Here is a 22,785-nt window from a genome sequence, read left to right as displayed (position 1 = left end):
TGACGTTTATGGACACTTGCTATTTGGTGGAAACTATTTTAGTCCTCTTTAATGAATTAATGTCTTTAATCCTTATACCCTGTCTGGATAGTTACATTCAAAATCACAGGCAAAGAGACCACACAGTTAAAAGTGGAAGAACTGGGGTTCGACCCACTGGATCCTCTGACTTTAGAACTTACTCTTTTCTAATTACTAATGTATGTGTGTATACATTCCTGTGAGTGTGTATGCATATATTTGAGTGTGTGTATGAGTAGTTATACTCATGTATGCATGTATATATGTTTGTGTGTACACGTGAGTGTATGTGAATGAATGTGTTCATGAATGTTGTGTGTGCCTATATGCTTATTGGTGCATGAGTGTGTTGTATGTGCAGGTGTGCTCATGCACGTATATGTGTGTGCATGAGTGCATGGCATATGCACACATGGATGTGTCAGAGTTGTAGGAGTTGGTTCTTCCCCTCCATCATATGGGTTCCAGGGACTGAACTCAGTCTTTACCTGCTGAGCCATTTTGCCAGCTCAAGAACTCAGGTTCTTAACCTTTTTGCCCTGTTGTCGATTTTAAATACTGAGTTGCACAAATATGATCTTTTCTCTAGCTTGAATTCAAACACAGAAATTAGGAATAGTAGCATGGAACGGTGTACTTAGCTGAATTTGTAAATGGCAGATATTTGCTTGTGTGATGAGCACAGGCAGAAGGAGTTTCAGTGCATAGTCCCTCAGCTGGGTGGATTACTCACCTTAGAGTAAGCAACTTGGAAAGGGAACTCCCTTTTTTGTTTGTTTTGGTTTTTGTTTGAGACTAGGTCTCTCTATGTAGCCCTGGCTGGCCTGGAACTCATTATGTAGACCTGGCTAGCCTCCAATTCACAGAGATCCACCTGCCTCTGCCTCCCAAGGCTTGGTTAGCTAGCTTGATTAAAGATTTCGCAAAATGAGAATCAAGTGGAATGCTTTAAACTGTTTCTTAAGCATGTCTTGAAGGAGAATTATTCTTCAGTGTTTTGAGTACTGTTTTTGTAAATAAACTGTTCTTTTTTTCTTCCCCTTTTAAAAAGCAAAACCAGTGGTTGTTAACACTACCCCCGTCCGGATGTCAGTTCCATTCGTCCCTACTCAGGCCGTTAAACAGGTGAGGACTGCACAGTTTCTCAGTTGTTCTCAAAGGGCAATTGGAGTTTAAAGTTCAAAGTTCAGATTTGGTTATAAGAGGCTGGACATGGGGTCACATGCTTTTAATCCTAGTACCCAGGAGGCAGAGGCAGGAGGGTTTCTGCCTGTTCAAGGCCAGCCTGGTCTACAAAAGGAGGTCTAGGCCAGCAGGCTACATAGAGGGAAAAAAAAGATTTATGTGTAGGAGTTTTATACTGAATTGAGCAGCTTAATTGATGTTTTTTATTATTTAATCACAAATTTACCTTTTTTAAATTTTTTAAAATTTTTAGGTTGTTCCAAAACCAATCAATTCAACTTCACAAATTGTAACTACTAACCAGCCACAGCAACGGCTTATCATGCCTGCCACTCCACTGCCTCAGATCCAGCCCAACCTCACTAACCTGCCACCAGGCACTGTGCTGGCACCGGCTCCAGGAACAGGGAATGTGGGCTATGCGGTGCTTCCAGCTCAGTATGTTACTCAGGTACGTGGAGTGGGGGGACTAAGGCTTCAGAACTGCCGGCTGGCGTTGGCGTGTCCAGCTCTGCTGTGTTGTAAGGCTAACATAAACGTCAGCTCTGTTTCCTAAAAGTGGAAATATTCACTGAACATTTGAGTTCAGTCCTTTGTTTAGAATTTAGAAATATACAGCACAAATAAGATTGGGCAATTTGGGACTGGAGAGATGGCTCAGTGGTTAAGAGCACTGGCTGTTCTTCCAGAGGTCCCAGGTTCAATTCCCAGCACCCACATGGCAACTCACAACTGTCTGTAACTCCAGTTCTAGGGGGTCTGACACCCTCACACAGACGCACATGCAGGCAAAACATCAATGTGCATAAAATAAAATAAATCATTAAAAGTTGGGTAATTTGAAATAGCTTGAGAGGGCAAGACTATAGATTAGAAAGCTAGTTGACATTAAGCTGGGTGGTGGTGGTGCATGCTTTGAGTCCCAACACTCGGGAGGCAGAGGCAGGAGGATCTCTGTGAGTTCAGGCTAGCTTGGTCTAGAGAGCAAGTTCCAGTATGGCCAGAGCTACACAGAGAAACCCTGTCTTGAAAATCTTAAAAAATAAAAAAAGTTAACATTAAAAATCAAATCCCAGTGATTTAGGAAAACCTGTGCCCAAACTAATGTTCATCTGCACACACCCTTGACAATAAGCTGCAATTCACATTTCTTGGCGACTTCTTTTGAGACAGGATCTCACTCTAGCCTAGGCTGACCTGGAATTCACCATGCCTCCACCTTCAGAGTGCTGGGAGGCTAGGCATGAGCTACTGTTTTCAACAAAGGTTTCAGGAGCTGGAGAGATGGCTCAGGGGTTATGAGCGATGACTCTTCTTCCAGAGGACCCTAGTTCAATTCCCATCACCCACATGGCAGCTCACACCTGTCTGTAACTCCAGTTTCAGGGGACCCTGACACCCATGGCAAAAACACAAATGCACATAAAAATAAAATATAAAACAAAAACAAAAAACAAAGGTTTCATATCAGAGAGAGAGAGAGAGACAGAGAGAGACAGAGTATGGTGTGTATGTGCATGCATGAAGGGCACATGTCTGCAGGTAAGTATGTGTATCACATGTGTGTACTCACTTGTTCAGGCCAGAGGCTAGTGTTTTCCTCCATTCCTCTCCACTTTATATATTGAGGCATGGTCTCTGACTTAAACTCAGAATGTGGCAAATTGCCTAATCTAGCTAGCCAGCTGGCCCCTGGGATCCTGCACAATAATTAATTGGGTCACCACAACTGCTGGGCATTTACATGTGTGCTGGGGATCCAAACTCTGATCCTCTCTTCTTGTTTGTTTGTTTGTTTCTTGTTGTTGTTGTTGAGACAGGGTCCATCTTAGTTAGGGTTCTCTTGCTGTGAAGAGACACCATGACCACAGCAACTCTTATAAAGGAAAACATTTAATTGGGTGGCTTACAGTTGAGAGGTTCAGTCCATTATCATCATGGTGGGACATGGTAGCCTGCAGCCAGACTTGGTGCTAGAGAAGGAACTGAGAGTCCTACATCTTGATCCAGAGGCAACAGGAAGTGAACTGGTGGAGCTTGAGCAAAGGAGACCTCAAAGCCCACCCCCACAGTGACACACTTCTTCCAATAAGGCCACACCTTCTAATAATGCCACTCCTTATGAGCTTATGGGGGCCAATTATATTCAAACTACGCCAGCATTTCTCAGTGTAGCCCAGGCTATCCTGGATCTCGCTCTGTAGACCAGGCTGGCCTTGAACTCAACAGAGATCTGCCTGCCTCTGCCTCCTGAGTGCTGGGATTAAAGGCGTGCGCCTTGATTCTCTCTCTTGTATGGCAAGCACTTTGCCCACTGAGCCATCTCTACCCCTAAGATGTCATATTTTAGTGATTTGTTCCTGCTCTCTTCCCGTCTTTGGAATGGAAGCCATGCATTACTTCTTGTCAGGTTGGGTTGGGAGTGCTGGTGACAGGAAGCAGATGCAGATGGGGCTTTCCTTTGCTGTGTCTGGGTCGAGCCAGTGAGCACTGTGTTCCAAACTGTTGAACTGATGAGTTCTAATCACAAGACAATGAAAACCCACATGTGTTCTTTGCTGTTAACTATAGTTTGTGTGGCTACGATTTTAAAAAGTTCAGTATTTTTACCTTAACATTTTGTATGCTTACACAAACTTGCAGTATAGAAGTTGTGCATGGACTGCCCCTTTTTTATTGTTTGTAATGTCATGAATAATACAGTACCTATCTTATAAGTTAGGAGATGTTATTTCAGTACTTGTAGGATGCTCATCTAGAATTTCCTGTAATCCTGACGTAGTCTTTTGTGAAGTATTTTTTTTTTTATATCTGTAACATTCAATGCTGTAAAACATTCATGCATTTTCACTAGTATTGGTTGAGGTCTTTGGAAACACACCATGAGGCTTATATGAAATTCCCCATTGCTTTTCCTTTTTTGATTAGACGTACTTCTTACTCATTGTTATGCCTGAGAGTGCTATCCCTTTTTGCAAATCTTATATGAACTTATTTCTTTGCCAATAGTTGCAGCAGTCTTCATATGTATCTATAGCAAGCAACTCTAATTTTACTGGAACATCTGGTATCCAGACACAGGCAAGGCTTCCATTCAATGGGTGAGTACTTTTTAAATATGTAAATTGAATTATTAAGTCAGTTTAAGCGCAGCATTAATAGATTTATTCCAAATATATTGCATTTGCTTTTCCCTTTAAAGCTGTGTATTTGTCTAAAGGACTCTGTTTTGAAATACTTCAAGTGGACAAGTTTGGAGACCGTCAGTGAAGGACGCCCTATGGCTTTGCCAGTTTTGCCATGTTTTCCCACTCACTCTGAACATTGTAAAGTGATGTTACCTGTTGTTTTTCACTGGGTTAAGCTTTGGCTTTTTGTCAGTGTTTAGCTGTTGGTTGCTGCCTTTGCTCTAGCAGCTTGTGAGCAGTGTGGAGTTAGTTAGAGGGTGTCAGTCCGTCCCTGTTGGCCTGTCCTTCCACATACCAGCTTCTCCTTCCTGCCTTCCTTTCATAAGTAAACCCTAGGAGTTTTTGAAGCTATTTTCAACCTCTGTTCTTTTAGAGGAAAGAATGTGTGTCATGTATTCTTAAGCAGTTGTTGATCATATTTTTAAAATTGTAAATGGAACAATCTAGTAAAATTTTGCTAGAAATGGATGCATCTGTTTGTTTTACTTTAGGAGGAATTTATAGATTGAAGTTGTTTCTAGTTTTAAGTAATTATTTTAATTAATTGAAATTATTTTTTTTGTGTGTCTGGATAGCATAATCCCATCAGAGTCTGCCAGTCGGCCCAGAAAACCCTGTAATTGTACAAAGTCACTGTGTTTGAAATTGTGAGTAATTTATTATTCTTTGCCTGCTTGATATACCTAGAAATGTTCTTACAATTAAATGAAGTTAGTTGGGCATGGTAGTACAAGCCACATGATCCTAGTACTTGAAAATGGAGTCAGAAGGATCCTCAGCTACATAGTGCGCTTGAGACTGGCCTGACTTCATGGAACCCTGTAGGTAGTTAGATGACAGATGAATAGATGGATGATAATGGAGAGATCTAATTACAAATTCCTAACAGACACATTTTATTAAGTTTAAACAATTTAAATAAACCTAAATGTGAATGGTTGAACACATGCTGTAGCATAAAAACTATCCTTCCATTGGTTCAGAAGAAAATAATCCGGGCATGGTGGCCCATGCCTATAATCCTGACACTGAGGAAACCGTGGCAGGAGGATGGACAGGAATTCAGGATCATCCTGGCCTATCTGTGGTAGTGAGTGTGGGACAGCCTAGATTATAGTGTAAGATTCTGTCTATAAAAACAACAAACAAAAACAGAAGAAAATATGTTAGAGTTCTCCATACACCAGTAGGGCCTAGGGACCCAGCAAAATGAGACCTAGGTTATGTCTCATTATTAACAAGTTGGGTCTTGTTTATAGCCTTATGTGGTCCCCCAACCAGGAAACACTGTAGTTTTAAAGTCATTGAATGAGGGCCTGAGAGTTGGCTCAGTAGTTAAGAGCACTAGTTGCTCTTGCACAGGCCCAACACCCAAATAGGTGCTCATAATCACCTGTAGCTTCAATCACAGGGTATCTGACACCCTCTTCTGACCTCTGTGGGCACCAGGCACATACATACATGCAGGCAAAACACTCAAACATATAAAATAAATAAAAAGCAAACAAGTTAATTGGATGATTAATTTTCTCATTAGGATTAAACTAAAAGATCTGACATGAACAAGTTCAGTAAAACATACTGGTTCTATTGAAGGTTTGGGATCCCAAGCAGCACTATTCCAGTGCCTGCGAGTCTGTAGTAAGAATGAAGCCAGTCTCCTTTTGCTCAGTATTTTGAAATAACTTACTTCAGGACACATCAAATCACATAGCTCTTGTGTTGGCATCTGTTAGTTTGACTAAGTTTTTAGGATAAAATTCCAGGAGTTGGTGGCTCAGACTTTGAGCTCTCATATGTGATTGACAATCTGTATGTGCGGTTGTTAATCCTGTGTCTAAGGAGCTCTGAGACCATTCCTAAAATGTAAGACATCACAGAGGTAGAAGGTATGTGTATGTATAATTATTTGCTATTTTATTTAAAATGACTTTTTAATTTTATACTGGTTTTTATCTTCAGATACTGTGATTGCTTTGCAAATGGTGAGTTTTGCAACAACTGCAATTGTACCAATTGTTACAACAATTTGGAACATGAAAATGAAAGACAAAAAGCAATAAAGGTGATTCTTTTCATTTAACTCACAAAAATCTCCTTTTACCTATTTTTAAAGAACTCAGTTGTTTTACAAAGGTAAATACTAATTCTTTACTTTTGAAATATTTAAATTGAATCTATGGTTTAACCTCAGTTGGTATTTGTTTGTTCCAAAAGGCATGCCTTGATAGAAATCCGGAAGCCTTTAAGCCGAAGATAGGGAAAGGAAAGGAGGGGGAGTCTGATCGGCGGCACAGCAAAGGGTGTAATTGCAAGCGGTCAGGATGTCTGAAAAACTACTGTGAGTGCTACGAGGTAAGATGCTGGTGGTGGAAGGTCATCAGCCACCTGTTGGAAATGTTACTTCAGGACTGGCAAACCACTGTACTGTTAGAATTGTAAACATGCAGTTAGTGCAGGGCCCTTGGAGGAAAGGCTGGCACCTTCCAGGCAGGGCTTGAGAAGAACCCTTCCTTAGACTCATCATTCCAGATGGGGTCGCTTTCATTATCTGAGCTACGAGTCTATGACTTAATTAATGGTGGTTACTCGAGAGTGTGTCAGTCAGAATACCAGTATACTAATTTCTCACTTAAAATAGTAGAATCGACACAGAGTGCCTGCAGCAGAACTTCTGGGTCACGTACAGTACTACCCACCCAGCTCCCTCCGTGGACTTCTTAGATATGTGTGGACACCAAGTAGCCCGCATTCTGGGGTAACCCTGAAATAAAGGCTGTCTTGACTGCTAGTTTACCAGTAGGCCCTTGAGGAGGACTGCTGTGCAGGAGGGAGCACACGGCTTGGTGTGGTTGAGTCACCGGTTACCGTGAGCTCACTGCATCCCTGCTCACTGCTCCTGTGGTGCTCGGCCCGCAGGTCTGTTTCTGGGCCTGCTGCTGTTTTCTCTGGAGAATGTATTTGCTGCTCTGTCTTTACAGGTCACATGTAAAATCATCTGCTGCTTGCTTCAGACAGGGTCTTAAACTTATTATTTATTTTCAAAGCTTAAATGTAACAATCTGCCTGTGCCTGATATTAACCCTTCGGTTGGGTCATTCCTATAGTTTATCTCTTCTATATTTTCAGTCTTTCAAATGTCATTTTCAAAGGGGAACTCCCCCTACCCCCAATTTTGACAGAAAGCCTATTCTTTCATTTGGCAAAATCACACTACTAATGGGTATACCCTTCCTTCGAAAAATATCTCCTGCATTTCCATTACCTTCTCCCATATAAAACTAACCATATTAAGGTTTTGTGTGCTGTATTCTTTGTGAATTTACTATTTAAAAAGTCAAGTGCTGGTTGATACAACTTAGAGGTAGAGCACTTGCCCAGAATGTACAAGGCCAACTTATATGTATTTGTCGAAAATGAATAATATAATTAAAAGGTCAGTTTCTCTCAAAGTAGGAACTAATGTGTTAGTCCCACAGTCAATTGAAGTGGAAAGCATATGAACTTTTTAATTCTGTGACATCTTGAAATCCAGCAAGCCAGTTTTTCAGCCAATGCTAGAATATTTTTGCTTTTTCATTGGACTAACTCCTAAAACATTTAGCTTGTGTATATAAACCATGTCATAGAAAACTTGGAGTGAATATGTATGAAACAAGTGTACCGTTTTGAATTTGAAAGCCATTAGAGCAAATCTACAGAAAAAAGAGAAGACAAGCTTTGCTCTAAAGCGAAGTCCGAGGGGCACAGTCGTTTGTGTCTATGGCACAGAGCAGTCAGGACAAACAAGCTTGCTCATGTGAACCTCACAGTATGTGAACCTAATCATTCAGTTGAGCTGGTCACAGTCTATAGATTAGTAGAAGTAGAAAAAACAGTGGGGTGGTTAGAAAGTGTTAGCAACTATATCCTGACAGACATTCTGCTTAACAGCTGATTTGTCATTCTAAAACTCATTTACAAAAAGAACAGGAAAATGAAAAACTAGGAACATATCAAGCAATGAGTAGCAGTGGTTAATTGGCCAGTTGGATTGGTGATGTTTTCAGCAGTTTGAGGCTTTTGTTGATACCTTGACATACAGTTGAATTGGTTTTTGGTCCTGTTGGTTTACCTCTGGACAACACATTCAAGTTTATTTCACCTGTCCTCAAGGATTATTTGATTACGTGTGACTCTGCATGCTGTTTAAATGCTTCTGCTCTTTCTTGTGTTACCCAGCTCTGCTTCGACTTCTGGGGAGGCCGAATTAACAAAGCTAAATAGATAGCATATTGTTTTTCCCGTTGGCACGGCGGCTGCACCTGAACCTACTGCTGTTTCAGCCAGTACTTGCGCCTCCACAGTTACTGGCCTGCTTCTCAAGCAGCTGCCCAGAACTTTTACATCCTACAGGATCCGCCTCTGCCACTGCCACCATCTGTAGTTTTTCACTAAATATTAGTAAGACTCGAGAGTCAGAGGGTGGGGTGAAAACCTGCTAGCTCAGAGAGCTCAAGGAGCAACTAGCTTACCTTCCCTCTTCATCAGTGTCTCGGAAAGAAAGCATCCTAGTGCTCTGCCAAACCAAAAAAGACTACCACACTCAGAGTCCCTCCCTACCACTTCTGTGTGTCTCTGTGTCCATCTTCCAAACTCCCTGTGGCTCTCTATGATTACTTTCTGTCAACTAGTTGCTGAGCCAGCAACTAGTGAGCCTTCTCACCCAAGGTTGATTTTATTTAATTAATGCAAATGCAACTTGGGGTTCACAGTGTGATTGAATATCCCACAGCAGCATACTGTTTTAATTTCTTTCCTGAGCTCTGTTGGTGTCTTTCTAATTCAAATTTGGAGCGGGAGGGATGGTGCAGTGGCTAAGAATGCTCCCTGCTCTTCCAAAGGATCCCAGTTCTGATCCCAGCACTCTTGTCAGACAGCTCATAACAACCACGGTGTAGCTCTAGGGGATCTGACTCCTTTTGGCCTCCTCCACGTGCGTGGCTACACACAAACGCATACACATAAACACAGAGAAAAAAATAATCGAAAAAAATCAAAATTTCTACTTTTGATATGTCTCTGTTGAAAAGCCAAGGTTTTTCCTCTCTTTATCATTAGGTGCTTAATAAGTATTCTCTGGGGGAATCTGAGGATGTTGCCCAGTTCTCTAACTCTATGGGGTACATACCTCTAATCCCAATATTTAGGAGGTAGAGGCAGGTGGATGGAATTGAGGTCCAGGCCAGCCTGAGCTATGACACTCTGTCCAGAAAACCCCAACAACAACAAAAACACCTAAAAGAAGAGCCAAGTGTGGTAATGCAAGCTTGTAATTCCAGTCCTCAGGGGACTGAGGGATCACTGTGAGTTCAAGGTTAGCCTAGAATACATACTGAGGCTTGTCTTCATGAAAAGAGGGAGTTGGGCAGTCATGGTGGCGCATGCTTTTAATCCCATTTGGGTCAACCTGGTCTACATAGTGGGTTGACCAGCCAAGGCTACATAGGGAGACTCTGTCTCCAAAAAATAAAGAAGGAAGTGGGGCAGATGTGGTGGCACACATCTTTAATCACAGCAATTGGGAGGCAGAGGCAGGTGGCTTTCTAGAAATTCAGCACCAGCCTGCTTTATATTACTTCCAGGCCAGCCAAAGATACACAGTGAGACCTGTCTCCCAAAATCAACAAAGAAACAGCAAAAGATAGGGAACTCCAGTTCCAGGCACTCTAGTGCCCTCTTCTGGCCTCTTCAGACATCAGGAATGCACATGGTACATATACATCCATCCATTCTGGCAAAATACTCATGCACACTATTTGAGACAGTGTTTCTCTGTGTAACAACCCTAGTTGTCCTGGAATTTGCTCTGTAGACCAGACTGGGCTCCAACTCACAGAGATCCACCTGCCTTGCCTCTGTCTCCTGAGTGCTGGGATTAAAGGCGTGTGCTACCACTGCCCGGCTGTGCTTTGCTGTTTACACCTCCTCATCACATTGGAAGCCCAGAAAGGTGGCGTATGCCTTAATCCCAGTACTCAGGAGGCAGAGGCAGGTAGATCTTTGTGAGTTCAAGAACAGTCTGGTCTACAGAGTGAGTTCCAGAGCTATGTAGAGAGACCCTGTATCAAAAATAATCAAAAAAATTCTTTTGGATAATAGTACAAAGAGTTATAGTGCCTGTGTTGGTAGAAATACTGGAAAGCCTTAATGTACACATTGGTGGTGAGGTGTGAGAATCAACCTCACCACTTCACTTAAAGGACACATATGCTTTGACCTAGAGTCTATTCTAAAAAATCTAGTTCAGAGAAATAGAAGTTGTATTTGGATACTCCTCCCTCCAAAACAAACAAACAAACAAATAAAAATGCCAACCCTTTTTATGAATTGCTTTGTTCCCCAAGAACTGTAAACAAACACCCACTAGGGGATGAGTGACCCAAAACCGTGGCACATCATGCCAGGGTCAGCCCTGCTGGGTGGCTTGGAGGAGACAGAGTTGTGAAGTTGAGGAAAGGAGGCACAGCAGAGCAGGCGGGGATTCTGTAAAACAAGCTGAAAGAGAGAGTTCTGTATCTGTCAGCTGTTCTTTGTACCAAAGGTTTGGGTTTTCGGGGTGAGTTAGTTATTTTGTGTGTGTGCGTGTGCGTGTGCGTGTGTGTTTTAAACGGTCTCATGTAGCCTAGGCTGGCCTTCAATCACTGTACAGCTCAAGCTGGCCTTGAGCTACTAATCATCCTGCTTCTGTTTTCCAGTGCTAGGTTTATAGAGGTGGGCCGTTACCTAGCTTCAGTCTGTGTCTTTATGTAAATATACTTTATGTTTTTACATAGAGGAGCATACTGGTTTATGGATTTGGATTATCCAAGGGCTTGAGACTCTGATTGAGCGAAGGAGGAGAAACAATGCATGAAATCCCCCTTTTCTCCTTTTTTCCTTTTGAGATAAGGTCTCATACTTATAGCCTAGGCTGGCCTCTGATTCATGAGAGTCTTTGTGCCTCATCTGACCAAGCCCAGGCATGAAATCCCTTTAATGTGAAATTGTGAGTTTATCTGCATAAGTGTGAGGTCACTGGTGTGTTAATGGTGATCTGATTGAGGTTGGATTCTTAGTGACCTTTTTTAAATGTTTTTGTGTGTTTCGTATATTCATTCTGAAGAAAATGTTAGTCCTATCTGTAGTCAGAGTGGATGAGAGCTGAAGGCCTTGAGTGAAGCAGTGTTCTTAGCTAATCCTTGACTCATCCACAGATACAGCCTTTGTTAGCAGAGCATACTTCCATCTAAGCTTACCTCAGCTGACAAGATAATGCCAGTACTTTCCTGTTGCGGAACAACCTACTTACAGCAATTTTCTGCTTTTGATTTGGAAACTTCCCTTTTGTAAATCTTTCAGGCTAAAATAATGTGTTCCTCAATCTGCAAATGCATTGGCTGTAAGAACTTTGAAGAAAGCCCAGAACGGAAGACCTTGATGCACTTAGCAGACGCCGCTGAAGTGAGGGTCCAGCAGCAGACGGCAGCCAAGACCAAGCTGTCCTCTCAGATCTCAGACTTGCTGACGAGGCCGACCCCAGCTCTGAACAGTGGAGGAGGAAAGTGAGTCGATACTTCTCAAAGCCTTTTTATCTGTTCTCAGATGGTCATTTTTAGTAAGGTTTCTTTTTAGGGAGACAAGGTTAAGTTCGGACTCTACGCTGTTGCCAACCTGAATTTTCCATTTCCCTCCGCCTTTCTTACCTTGTAAGTGAGGTGAAGAGAAAGCGCGGTCAGAGTCTGTGCTGTTGCACAGTGCACAGAAGCGTAGTTTGCTGTGGCTCTTGACAGGGTCTCTCTGCTGCCTTGAGGTAAGTATGTGATCTGAGGAACGCTGAGGAAAGCTGGCGTTTGCACTTCTTTCCTTGTTCCTCCTCACTCCTTAGTTCTCGGGATGAGTCTGTGTTCTTAGGCTTTTCCACCCTGCACCGGAACAGTGTAGTCTCATTATTTTCTGTTCCCTGGACTCTGAACTCTGGAGTAGAGACGCTGAAGTCAGACAGTAGGCACAGCTGCTCAGGAGCTGAGCAGGAAGCACTGGAGTTCCAGGCCAGCCAGGGGTACATAGAGAAACTGTCTTGAAAAAAAACTAAGTAAATAAAGCAAAATTAATTAGTTAAATAAAAATAAAGGTATTAGATATAAAGTACATAACATAATTACCTGAAAAGAATATATGCCAAAGTGTTTAAAATAAATAATAGAAAAGGGGCAAAAAATAGGCCGGTGGTGGTGGTGATGCAGGCCTTTAATCCCAGCACTCAGGAGGCAGAGGCAGGTGGATCTCTGTGAGTTCAAGGCCAGCCTGGTCTACAGAGTGAGTTTCAGGACAGGCACCAAAGCTACACAGAGAAACCCTGTATTAAAAAATAAGAAGAAAAAGAACAAAAATAGGTAGACCTGTGTTTTCTATCTTAGTTACTTCTTAGTTGGTGGGAAAAGCACTCTATGTATCTGGTTTCAGCTTTCTGGTAACTGCAGGAAGCATTTCTGTTGCCAGTGATTTTCAAGGTCTGCTGTTAACAGTCATTTGGACTTGGATTTATATTAGACAGTGTATTAGAGATTTATTTGAGAAAATATTAAGAGAATGAATCTTGTAAATGATCTATTACAGAGGTTTTCAACATGTAGGTGGTGACCCCTTTGAGGGTTAAATGACCTTTTCATAGGGGTCACCTGAGACCATCCTGCATATCAGATATTTACATTATAATTCATAGCAGTAGCAAAATTACAGTCATGAAGTAGCAACAAAAGTAATTTTATGGTTGGGGTCACCACAGCATGAGGAACTGTATTAAAGGGTCACAGCATTGGGAAGGTTGAGAACTGCTGACCTATTAAATACTCATGTTGAAGAAAGGTTTAATGTTTGTAACAGGGTAACACACTGAGCCACCACACCCAACTTGCCTGTGAGTGTGTGTGTGTGTGTGAGAGAGAGGGGGGGGGGAGGGAGGGAGGGAAGGAGGGAGAGAGAGAGAGAGAGAGAGAGATTGAGAGGAGATCAGAGGACTCTGGAGTGGGTTCTTTCTTTTGCCTTTCATTTGCCCAGGGATGGAACTCTGGTTGTCAGACTGGCTATCAACCCAGCCTCTTAGAACAGAAGTATCATTTACAAAATTTTCTTGACTGAAGTATGTAAAAAGGAGCAGATACCTAATTTTTTAAAATATATTAATGATACTTAAAGATTACTAAATCTAATCTCTGATTATTAAAGATATCACTACAGTAAAACAGTTCAGCCCCCCCCCCCCCCAATGTTCATGATGGAAATATAAACACAAAATTATATGCTAAAGGGCTGGGGATACAGCTCAATGATAGAGCATTTGTGTGTGTGAGGAAGTCCTGGTTCAACCTGCAGAAATGCAAGCGCATGCGCACGTACACGTACACACGCGCGCGCGCGCACACACACACACATACACACACACACACTACACTACACACTATAATTAAAGCTGTGTTTTTGAAAAATCGTATAAGGCCTGGGAGATAGCTCAATAAAGATGGACCTGAATTTGATCATCAGAACCACATTTAAAAACCTGGGCATTTTGTTGGGCAGTGGTGGCGCACACCTTTAATCCCAGCACTCAGGAGGCAGAGGCAAGTGATCTCTGTGAGTTCGAGGCCAGCCTGGTCTACAGAGTGAGTTCCAGGACAGCCAGGGGTACACAGAGAAACCCTGTCTCGAAAAACCAAATAAAAAATAAAAAAGCTGGTGTGGTGATGTATACTACTAAGCCTAGCTCTGGTAGGTAGACAGAGAATCTCTGGGGCTCACTGACCAACAAGCATAATGTACTTGGTGAGTTTCAGGCCAGTTGAGTCCTTAAAAGACAAGGTAGACTGCCCAAGGAATACCACCCAAGTTGTCTCCTGACCTCCACATGTGCATGTACATACACATGCATGCACAATCTCACACACATAAACATACTAAGAAAAAGGCAGAACCGAAAAATTATGCCAGTATATTCACTCGATTTTGTTGATGCCATACCCGAAATTCTTTCTTTCTTTTTTTTTTCCTATGTTTTTTCAAGACAAGGTTTCTTTGTTTAACAGTCCTGGCTGTCCTGGAACTCAGTCTGTAGACTAGGCTGGCCTCAAACTTGAAGAGATCTGTCTGCCTCTGTCTTCTGAGTGTTGGGATTAAAGGTGTGTGCCAGGCATTGGGCTTTTGTTTGTTCTTTCTAACAATATAAGGGAGTGTGGTAGAACCTTGCTTTCAGTAATTCTTTTAGTTTGCAGTAAGGTTCATGGAATTCCTCTGTGTGTCAGAAAGAGGACATGAGACCAGGTCAGCACTGGTGGGGCCTTCGCACACTGGGAGAATGAGTGGTAGAACACCCAGGATAGGTTAGGAGTCCATCTTCTCTTTAGCCAGACAACATTGTCTTTTATGTTAAATGTATTTCCTGGTAAATCTTTTTAGATAGCTCGCTGAGACCAAACCTGTGTCTTAGAACCCTTGAGGATGTTTTTAACTCACAACCCTGATGTGCCTTATGCTGGTGCAGCATGAAGGTACCAGTGGAATCCCTGATCAACCCCGTGATCATCTGTGTTTCTCTCTCGAAAATCATTTCAGATTGCCATTTACATTTGTAACTAAGGAAGTAGCTGAAGCCACGTGTAATTGCCTTCTTGCCCAGGCAGAGCAGGCAGACAAGAAGGGGAAGTCAAAGGCAGCGGCAGAGCGGATGATACTTGAGGAGTTTGGACGGTGTTTGATGAGCGTCATCAACTCTGCAGGAAAAGCCAAAAGTGACCCCTGTGCCATGCACTGCTAACTCCTGCACAAAAGGCGGACGTGAGCTGCACAGAGAATTTAAGGTGCCAGGACATTGGATTGTCTAGAAGATAGTTAACAATTACTGAATTCTAACTCGGCCCTTGTTTTAAGAGACCTGAAACTCTAGTATTGAATGAGAAGAAAATTTAAATGAAGAAATTAGTACATTTTAAATCTTAGTTAATTCTGCCTCTGTCCCTTCTAAATTTTTTCTTTAAAATTTTTTCTTTTATTGTATTATATATTTTTTAATTTGCTTGGGTTTCTTAAGAATTAGATGTTCTGTCCTTCTGATTCTATTGACAAAGTACATTCATAAATTATTGTAATATCCTTTATAATGTATGGTGTTGTATGACTTTGTTCAGTAGACAGAGCCAAAGCAGCGTGGGTAGGACCCATTCTTTGGCTCCAGATCCAGAATATTCACAGGTAGAATGTCCACATAACCAGATTCTTTTTTTTTTTTTTTTTTTTTTTTTTTGGTTTTTGAGACAGGGTTTCTCTGTGTAGCTTTGCGCCTTTTCCTGGAACTCACTTGGTAGCCCAGGCTGGCCTCGAACTCACAGAGATCCGCCTGGCTCTGCCTCCCGAGTGCTGGGATTAAAGGCGTGCGCCACCACCGCCCGGCCTATAACCAGATTCTTAATGAAACATATAATATTTTGTCTAGAAAACACCATCCTTTTAAAGAACAATCAGCTTTTTTGGGTGGATTCTGGAATACTGTCTGTTGTCTTTGGGAAATTGGAAGGGGAAACAATCCCCATCACACTTTTCAGATATGAAAGTTGTATTTTCTGTAAAGAAAACAAAATATTAAGGGACAGTAATTTTCAGAGGATGGGCAGTATGTCTCTGATGAGGAATGGCTAACATGTTCTGGAATGTCTTCATTTTCTTTGAAGGAAGTGGTATATTTTATAATAATTGTCGAAGTCATTATTGATAACTTCTAAAATGAGAGATTGTGTGAATTGAAGTAAACATTTCATGCCAAGATAATATAGGACTCATAAGCATCAAGTATAAAATTTGACTTGGATGGAGAAGCAAGAACACAAAGCTGTGAGATCATGTATGATGAAGTTTTTATCCACACAGTTCTCTGTAGACTTTTGGAACTAAGTTTGAATCAATGTATTAACTAATTTACTGAAATGGGCTTCTAGCAGCTTTCACTATTGTAGTGAGCTACTTTTTATAAAGGCAGTTTAATTCAGCATTGTTTTTAGCCAGTGATTTGGTAAGCTGGGGTATGTGTGTTCTCATAATTGCAAAAATGACTTAAATCATTTTCCGTAATTAAAGACTGTGTGATCTTAAGGGCCTGTTGTAGCAGGACTCTTGAGTTTAGGACAAGGGGGGAACTATGTTGGAATTGAGGCATTTTGTAAGGTACCTTAGTCCTTGGTAACTATTAGCATATGCTTATTATTACCCTTCCTACAAGGATTTTATAGTTGTATGTAGTAAGTGTGTACATATGTTCATATGAACATGAAAGATACAGGCAATAGAAATTAATGAAAGAGGATTCCGTTATTCATTAAACTATCCTTTTAAAGTGTGGATTTATAAATTATAGGGCAGTGACTTTAAATGTAGATAATGCAGACATTCTTAGCACCTCAGTCTAGTGTGTCGAAGTAAACTTTGTATAAATGTAAATTAGTCTAAAAGGACAAAATAATATCTAATCAAGTTATTTTTCAAAAGACTGCAATAAGTTTTTGGTCTAAACCTGAACTTTGTTCATTTTGTATATATTATGTGTTAATTCTAATTGCACCATTGTGATGTGTATTTATATACAGTGTGCAAAATGTTTGTGAATTTTTGATTATAATTGTAGATTATGTATGATGGCATTGCTTAAGAATGTTTTGCTTGTAAAAATTTGAAGGTGCAATCAAATGCTACTAGTTTTGATTTTTCAGAAGCTTCCTGAAGTATCACGCCCTTCCTCCTGTCTGGTACTCACTGAACAACCTTTGTATTAGGCATTTGCATCACTTCGCTGAACAAAGTTAACAGCCACATAAGTCACCAATTTTAAAAGATTATTTGGGGAGGGTTCGGTATATAATTTTTAAGCCCTATTTACATCCCAAAGTAGAAAGATTATATTTACTAGAGCTATTCAAAAAGTACACTTTTCTATATTGTAAAAACAGGACAGAAGAATAAATCATACAGAAAATAAACATTTATACTCTTCTGTAAGAAACAAAAAGGTTTTGCATTTTTTTCTTTAGTTCAGTAATAGCAGTTTTAACCATTTCCCATGCAATAAGCCTTTTTAGCTACCTAATTTTCAAACCCATTGGACATTACTTCTAAGAAAACCTGGAAGCTCTCCTCTTTGCACAGTTCGTTAGTGTGAACTGCATTGAAATGAGAATATGTCTACGCTTTTTCCACTTCTGTGGCAGAAATGCAGTCTACTCTCCTAGATGCATGATGCTTTCTGAAACAGTAAGAGCCAGCCACCTATGGATCTTATGTTTGAGATGGGAGCTTGGTGTGTGGATACTGAAGTGAGCAGAGCACCGGGTGAAGGAGGAGGATGGGCTGGCTTAGCATCCCCAGTTTTTGATACTTCATAACTGACATTTTGCAATCTTATGTAAAATGTGAATAAAAATAGCTTCAGAAAGTTTTTCTATTTTTGTTCTGTAATGCTGATTAGAAAAGGAATACTCACCACACCATTGAAGCTTACCTAGGACCTTCAGCTCCACCTCTGGGAAATCAACTCCCTTCAGCATTCTGGTTTGCTGTTGTACTGAGGGAGATGAACTCTGGGCCTTGGGTGGCCAGCAAGCACGCTGTCACTGGGCTGCACCCACAGCCCCGTCTCAAGCACCTTATGGAGTGTTTTTGGGCATCCATGCAAAGCCCCCAAACCAGCCAGTTAGAATGTACTATCGAAGTGCTTCCTATTACTATATTAGTGATTAGTTTGCCTCTGTCAGGGATTGAACTTAGGACCTTGTTCAATTCATGTTGGTCCAGTGTTCTGCTACTGAACTCCATCCCCCAGTTGGGAAGCTATTTTCTGTTACGTAAATTATTTAAGCTTACCTCCTTGTTCTGGTACAGTTTCCTTAATGCTTATCTGTAGAGCCAATGTGAGTTTTTTATTGTGTTTATTTTGGTTTTTGGTTCCCTCTGCCCCTCTCTCCCTTCCTTCCTTCCTTCCTTCCTTCCTTCCTTCCTTCCTTCCTTCCTTCCTTCACACTCTCCCTATTTAACCTAGGGCCTGGACCTCGGATTCCTAGCAGTCCTCCTGCCTCAGCTTTTCAGTGTGCTGGGAGGAATTGTAGACGTGAGTTGCTCACCTGACTTTTCTGTTTGGTTGGTTTGGTATTTTCGAGGCATTGTCTCACGGAACTCAGTCTGGCCCCAGGAAGTGAGGATTGTGCTGAGCCCTGGTCCTCCTCTCTCTCACCTCCCAGTCTGTGACAAGTGTGTCACCACACTTGTGTCGTGTGGGCTGCTGCTTTGTTTGTTTTATTTGCAAAGATTCATTTTTAATTGTGTGTATGTGGCTGGGGGATATGGGGTAAAATATGTAAATGAGTATGGATGCCCCCCAAAACCATAGTTGTCAAGTCCCCCGAAGCCGGAGTTAGAGGTGGTTGTCAACTGCCCCAATTCAGGTGCTGACACCAGAACTCAAGTCCTCTGCAAGAGCAGTATGAGCTCCTGACCACTGAGTGGTCGCTCTGCCCCTAGTTGTGTGTGGTTTTGTTTTTCAAGGGGCTTTTAGAACCTCGATTGGATCCAGGGCTCTCCACGTGCTAAGCAAGCGCTTTTCACCCTCTGAAGTAGGCTCCAATAGTCATCGGATTTTTTTTTTTTTTTTGAGACAGTTTCACTATGTAAACCTTGCTCACCTGTACGCAGCTCAGCTATGTAGACCAGGCTTGACTCGAACTCACAGACCTCTGCCTGCTTCTGTTTCTGCAATTTTGAGGATTAAAAATGTGCACCACTATGCTGGCCAAGGCTTTTAAAAAAAGATTATATATTTCTTAAATGATATTTTTTGTGGCAACATTTAAGACCTTCTTGACTGCTAAATACTAAGTAAATTCAAGGTGTTATTTTATTATAAGATCACTGTGACTTTTGTAAATTTGTAATAGGCAAATAAAACCTGATAGTATATAAAAAGAAAACATCATAATGCAATTCGCTGGATTAATATATATAAATGACCATGGCATCCTAAGTCCAGGAAGTGGTGGTGAACATAGGAGAATTCTGAACTGTATGCTTCTAAAGAAATGAGTGTTATGGCATGTAAATTATATTCCATAAAATTTTTGCCAAAAATGCAGAAAAAAGAAAATTCAGCACCTATTTATAATAAAAAAAAAAAAAACCAACTCTTTAGCAAACTAAGACTAACCAGATAAAGAGAGTTTACAGAAGCCACAGTGAGCCACACTCTTGGTGAAGTCAAGGTGTTTTCTGTGTGTGACTGGGAACAAGGCATTCTATGCATTATTTTGTAAAGGTTCTTTATTTAATAAGGCCCACAAACTGGAAATGAGTAAGAAGCCTGTGGTTAGATTATGTGATTGCCTGCCCTGAAAAATCAAAGATTTAATGAAAGCTATTACTGAGTTTAGCAAGTATGCAAGAGACAGTTGTATTTCTACATAGAAATAAGCATTTAGAAATGGAAGTTTGGGCTGGAGAGATGGCTCAGCCGTTAAAGGCTAGGCTCACAACCAAAACTATAAGAAATGGAAGTTTTAGTCGGGCGGTGGTGGTGCATGCCTTTAATCCCAGCACTTGGTGGCAGAGTCAGATGGATCTCTGTGAGTTCAAGGCCAGCCTGATCTACAGATGGAGTTCTAGGATAGCCAGGGCTACACAGAGAAACGGTGTCTTGAAAAAACAAAATAATAAAAAAGAGAAAGAAGCCAAGCGGTGGTGGCGCACGCCTTTAATCCCAGCACACAGGAGGCAGAGGCAGGCGGATCTCTGTGAGTTCGAGGCCAGCCTGGGCTACACAGTGAGTTCCAGGAAAGGTGCAAAGCTACACAGAGAAACCCTGTCTCGAAAAACCAAAAAAAAAAAAAAAAAAAGATAGTTTTAAAATTACCGTTTATAATAGCACCAAAAATGAAATATATATGTATGTGCATAATACAGTCTATATGCTGAAAATTAGAAAGCACTGATTTAAAAAAAAAATCTACCATGCCTTATATTATATTAAAAAAGACACCGTTTCTCTGTGTACCCTTGGCTGTCCTAGAACTCCATCTGTAGATCAGGCTGGCCTTGAACTCACAGAGATCCATCTGACTCTGCCACCAAGTGCTGGGATTAAAGGCATTTAGTGTTACACCAGTTCTCCTCAAATTTATCCATAGACTGGAACTCTGGTCAAACTCCCTGCAGGATTCATGTAGACATCAGCAAGTAGATGGAAAGGAAAAAAAAAACAATATTCAAAACAGATGTGTAAACAGGCATTAGGAGGACTCAAGTTAGCTACAGTGGTTAGGACTGGTTTTGGTGCAGTGGCAGACTAGCAGATGAGTAGAACGTAGTGGAGCAGACACAGACTGCCATGTTCATGTCAGTGTTTGACAGAGCACAGTAAGTTCCATGTGTAAAGCAGTCTGAAAGGATTAACACTGGGATTTCTGCTCTTTAAAACACCCATGTCAACCCACTGTTCACTTCTACGTTACCGGGAAGTGGATTGTAACTGTGTGAGTGTGCTTTCTATTACTGCCATAAAACACTGACCAAAAGCAACTTGAGGAGAGAGGGGTTTATTTCAGCTTCTATTTCCAGATAACAGCATCTGCCACTGAACAGGAACTGAAACAGGCCGCTGGGGAAAGCTGCTTTACTCCACACGCTCATGGGTCGGCTGCTGCCTGCCCAGAGTTATTCCACCCATAGGAAGCTGGGCCCCCAATCATCAGTCAGGAAAATGCCCCCAGCTGCTCGCCTACAGGCCAATGTGATGAATGTGTTTTCTCAGTGAAGGTCCCCTCTTCCCAGATGACTAGCTGTGTCAAACTAAGGAAAGCAAATAAAACATGGTAACTTAAAATAAAGCCTAAACTACTGACTAATAAGAAGAAATATGTAAGCCAACTGTCTGGTGCCTTGACATGAGAAAGGATTTCTTAGTTTGAAAATATTAGACTAATCAAAAACACTGAGGTTTTTTGAGACAGAATCTAGTGTTGGCCAGGCTGGCCTGGAGCACACTGTGTAGCTGAGCATGACTGAACTTCAATGTGTGTGAGAACATGTAGAGGTCAGAGGACAATGAGAGAAGCTGGTCTTCTCCTTCCACAGTGTGGCCTCCAGGGATTGAAGTCAGTTGTCAGCTCGAGGGCAAACCCCTGAGCCATCTCACCAGCTCCTACCTTGGCTTTCTTACTCTCTTGGCCCTGCCTTCCAAGTGCTGAGATTAGAGGTGTAGACCACCATGCCCATGTTTTCACATTAAAAAATGACATGGATTTGTTATGTGTATGTAGGTCAGAGGAGTTGGTCCTCTCCTACCACGTGGGTCCCAGGGACTGAACTTGGGTCGTCAAGCTTGGCAGCAGGTGCCTTTACCTGCTGAGCCTTCTTGGTGAAAGGCCTGCTCCTCTTGTATGGTGCTGGGGATCAAACCTAGGGCTCTGGGCACACTCAGCAAGCACTGTACAAACTGAACTACATCCCCAGCCCTCACAATCAGAAATTTTATATGTTTTTCAAGTGACATTTTCATGAAAATAGCAAGCCACAATCTTGAAAATTATAAAACACATGAAATTTCATGTTTATCTAGAATATACAATGTTCAATAAGACAACAACCTTCTTGAGCAGACATTGCACTCAAGGAGCTGGATGTTAGACACGCAGAAAAGCTGTCAGCATTATTAGCCGTTAGGAAAATGAAGGCACAAGAACACACTGCTGCAGGGCACAGCCCATAACCAGCATGTGCAAAGTGAGACACGGGATGATGGCCTTGAGTTTTGGGCCACCTCGTTTACATAGATATTTCTGGGCCAGCCAGGGCTGCATACCAAGACCAGGAGTTCAGGGGTAGCCTGGGCCACATGAGTCCCCATTTCAAAATAAAACAGAATTAAAAAATAAAGAATTAAAAATCTGTCTGAGCTGGTTATAGTGGCGCATGCCTTTAATCCCAGCACGTAGGAGGCAGAGACAGGTAGATCTCTGTGAGTTCAAGGTCAGCCTGGTCTACAGAGAGAGGACAGCTAGAGCTACGTAGAGAGACCCTGACTCAAAACAGACAAAAATATGACTAGAGTTATGAGCTTTTTTTTGGGTAGTATTTTTTTGGGTAGTATTTTGCTTGTCATTGTGTATTTTTTTTAAAACTATAAAATCTTGAATTATTTGTGAGGTAGTCACTACGGGATTTGTGTTAGGTTACATATTATACCAATCTGATATTAAAAAAGAAATCTCAATGGTCTCTACACACCCGATAAAGACTTCAGCCAGAATAAAGGCTAACTGTGATAGGAAATAGAACATTAGAAACTTCATAT

General features: G+C 41.5%; 1 protein-coding gene across 6 annotated transcripts in view; it reads left to right on the top strand.

The window, feature by feature from the left end:
* Positions 1–19,227, top strand: part of Lin54 (lin-54 DREAM MuvB core complex component) — a 75,531-nt gene extending 56,304 nt beyond the window's left edge. For 5 of the 6 annotated variants that reach the window (XM_052735493.1, XM_052735497.1, XM_052735495.1 and 2 more), the window contains exons 6-13: positions 1,073–1,146; positions 1,460–1,657; positions 4,216–4,307; positions 4,970–5,041; positions 6,357–6,459; positions 6,612–6,749; positions 11,775–11,977; positions 15,021–19,227. In XM_052735493.1, coding sequence (XP_052591453.1) covers positions 1,073–1,146; positions 1,460–1,657; positions 4,216–4,307; positions 4,970–5,041; positions 6,357–6,459; positions 6,612–6,749; positions 11,775–11,977; positions 15,021–15,222 — 1,082 coding nt within the window. In that variant the 3' untranslated portion in view covers positions 15,223–19,227. The remainder of the gene's footprint in view (positions 1–1,072; positions 1,147–1,459; positions 1,658–4,215; positions 4,308–4,969; positions 5,042–6,356; positions 6,460–6,611; positions 6,750–11,774; positions 11,978–15,020) is intronic. The other variant, XM_052735496.1, reaches the window with a different exon arrangement.
* Positions 19,228–22,785: the final 3,558 nt, after the last annotated feature.

This window comes from Peromyscus californicus, unplaced genomic scaffold, assembly GCF_007827085.1.
Source record: "Peromyscus californicus insignis strain IS unplaced genomic scaffold, ASM782708v3 Scaffold_13__1_contigs__length_99412109, whole genome shotgun sequence".
NCBI lineage: Eukaryota > Metazoa > Chordata > Mammalia > Rodentia > Cricetidae > Peromyscus > Peromyscus californicus.
The sequence above is the reverse complement of the archived record's forward strand: the minus strand, read 5'-3'. Positions and strand labels throughout refer to the sequence as shown.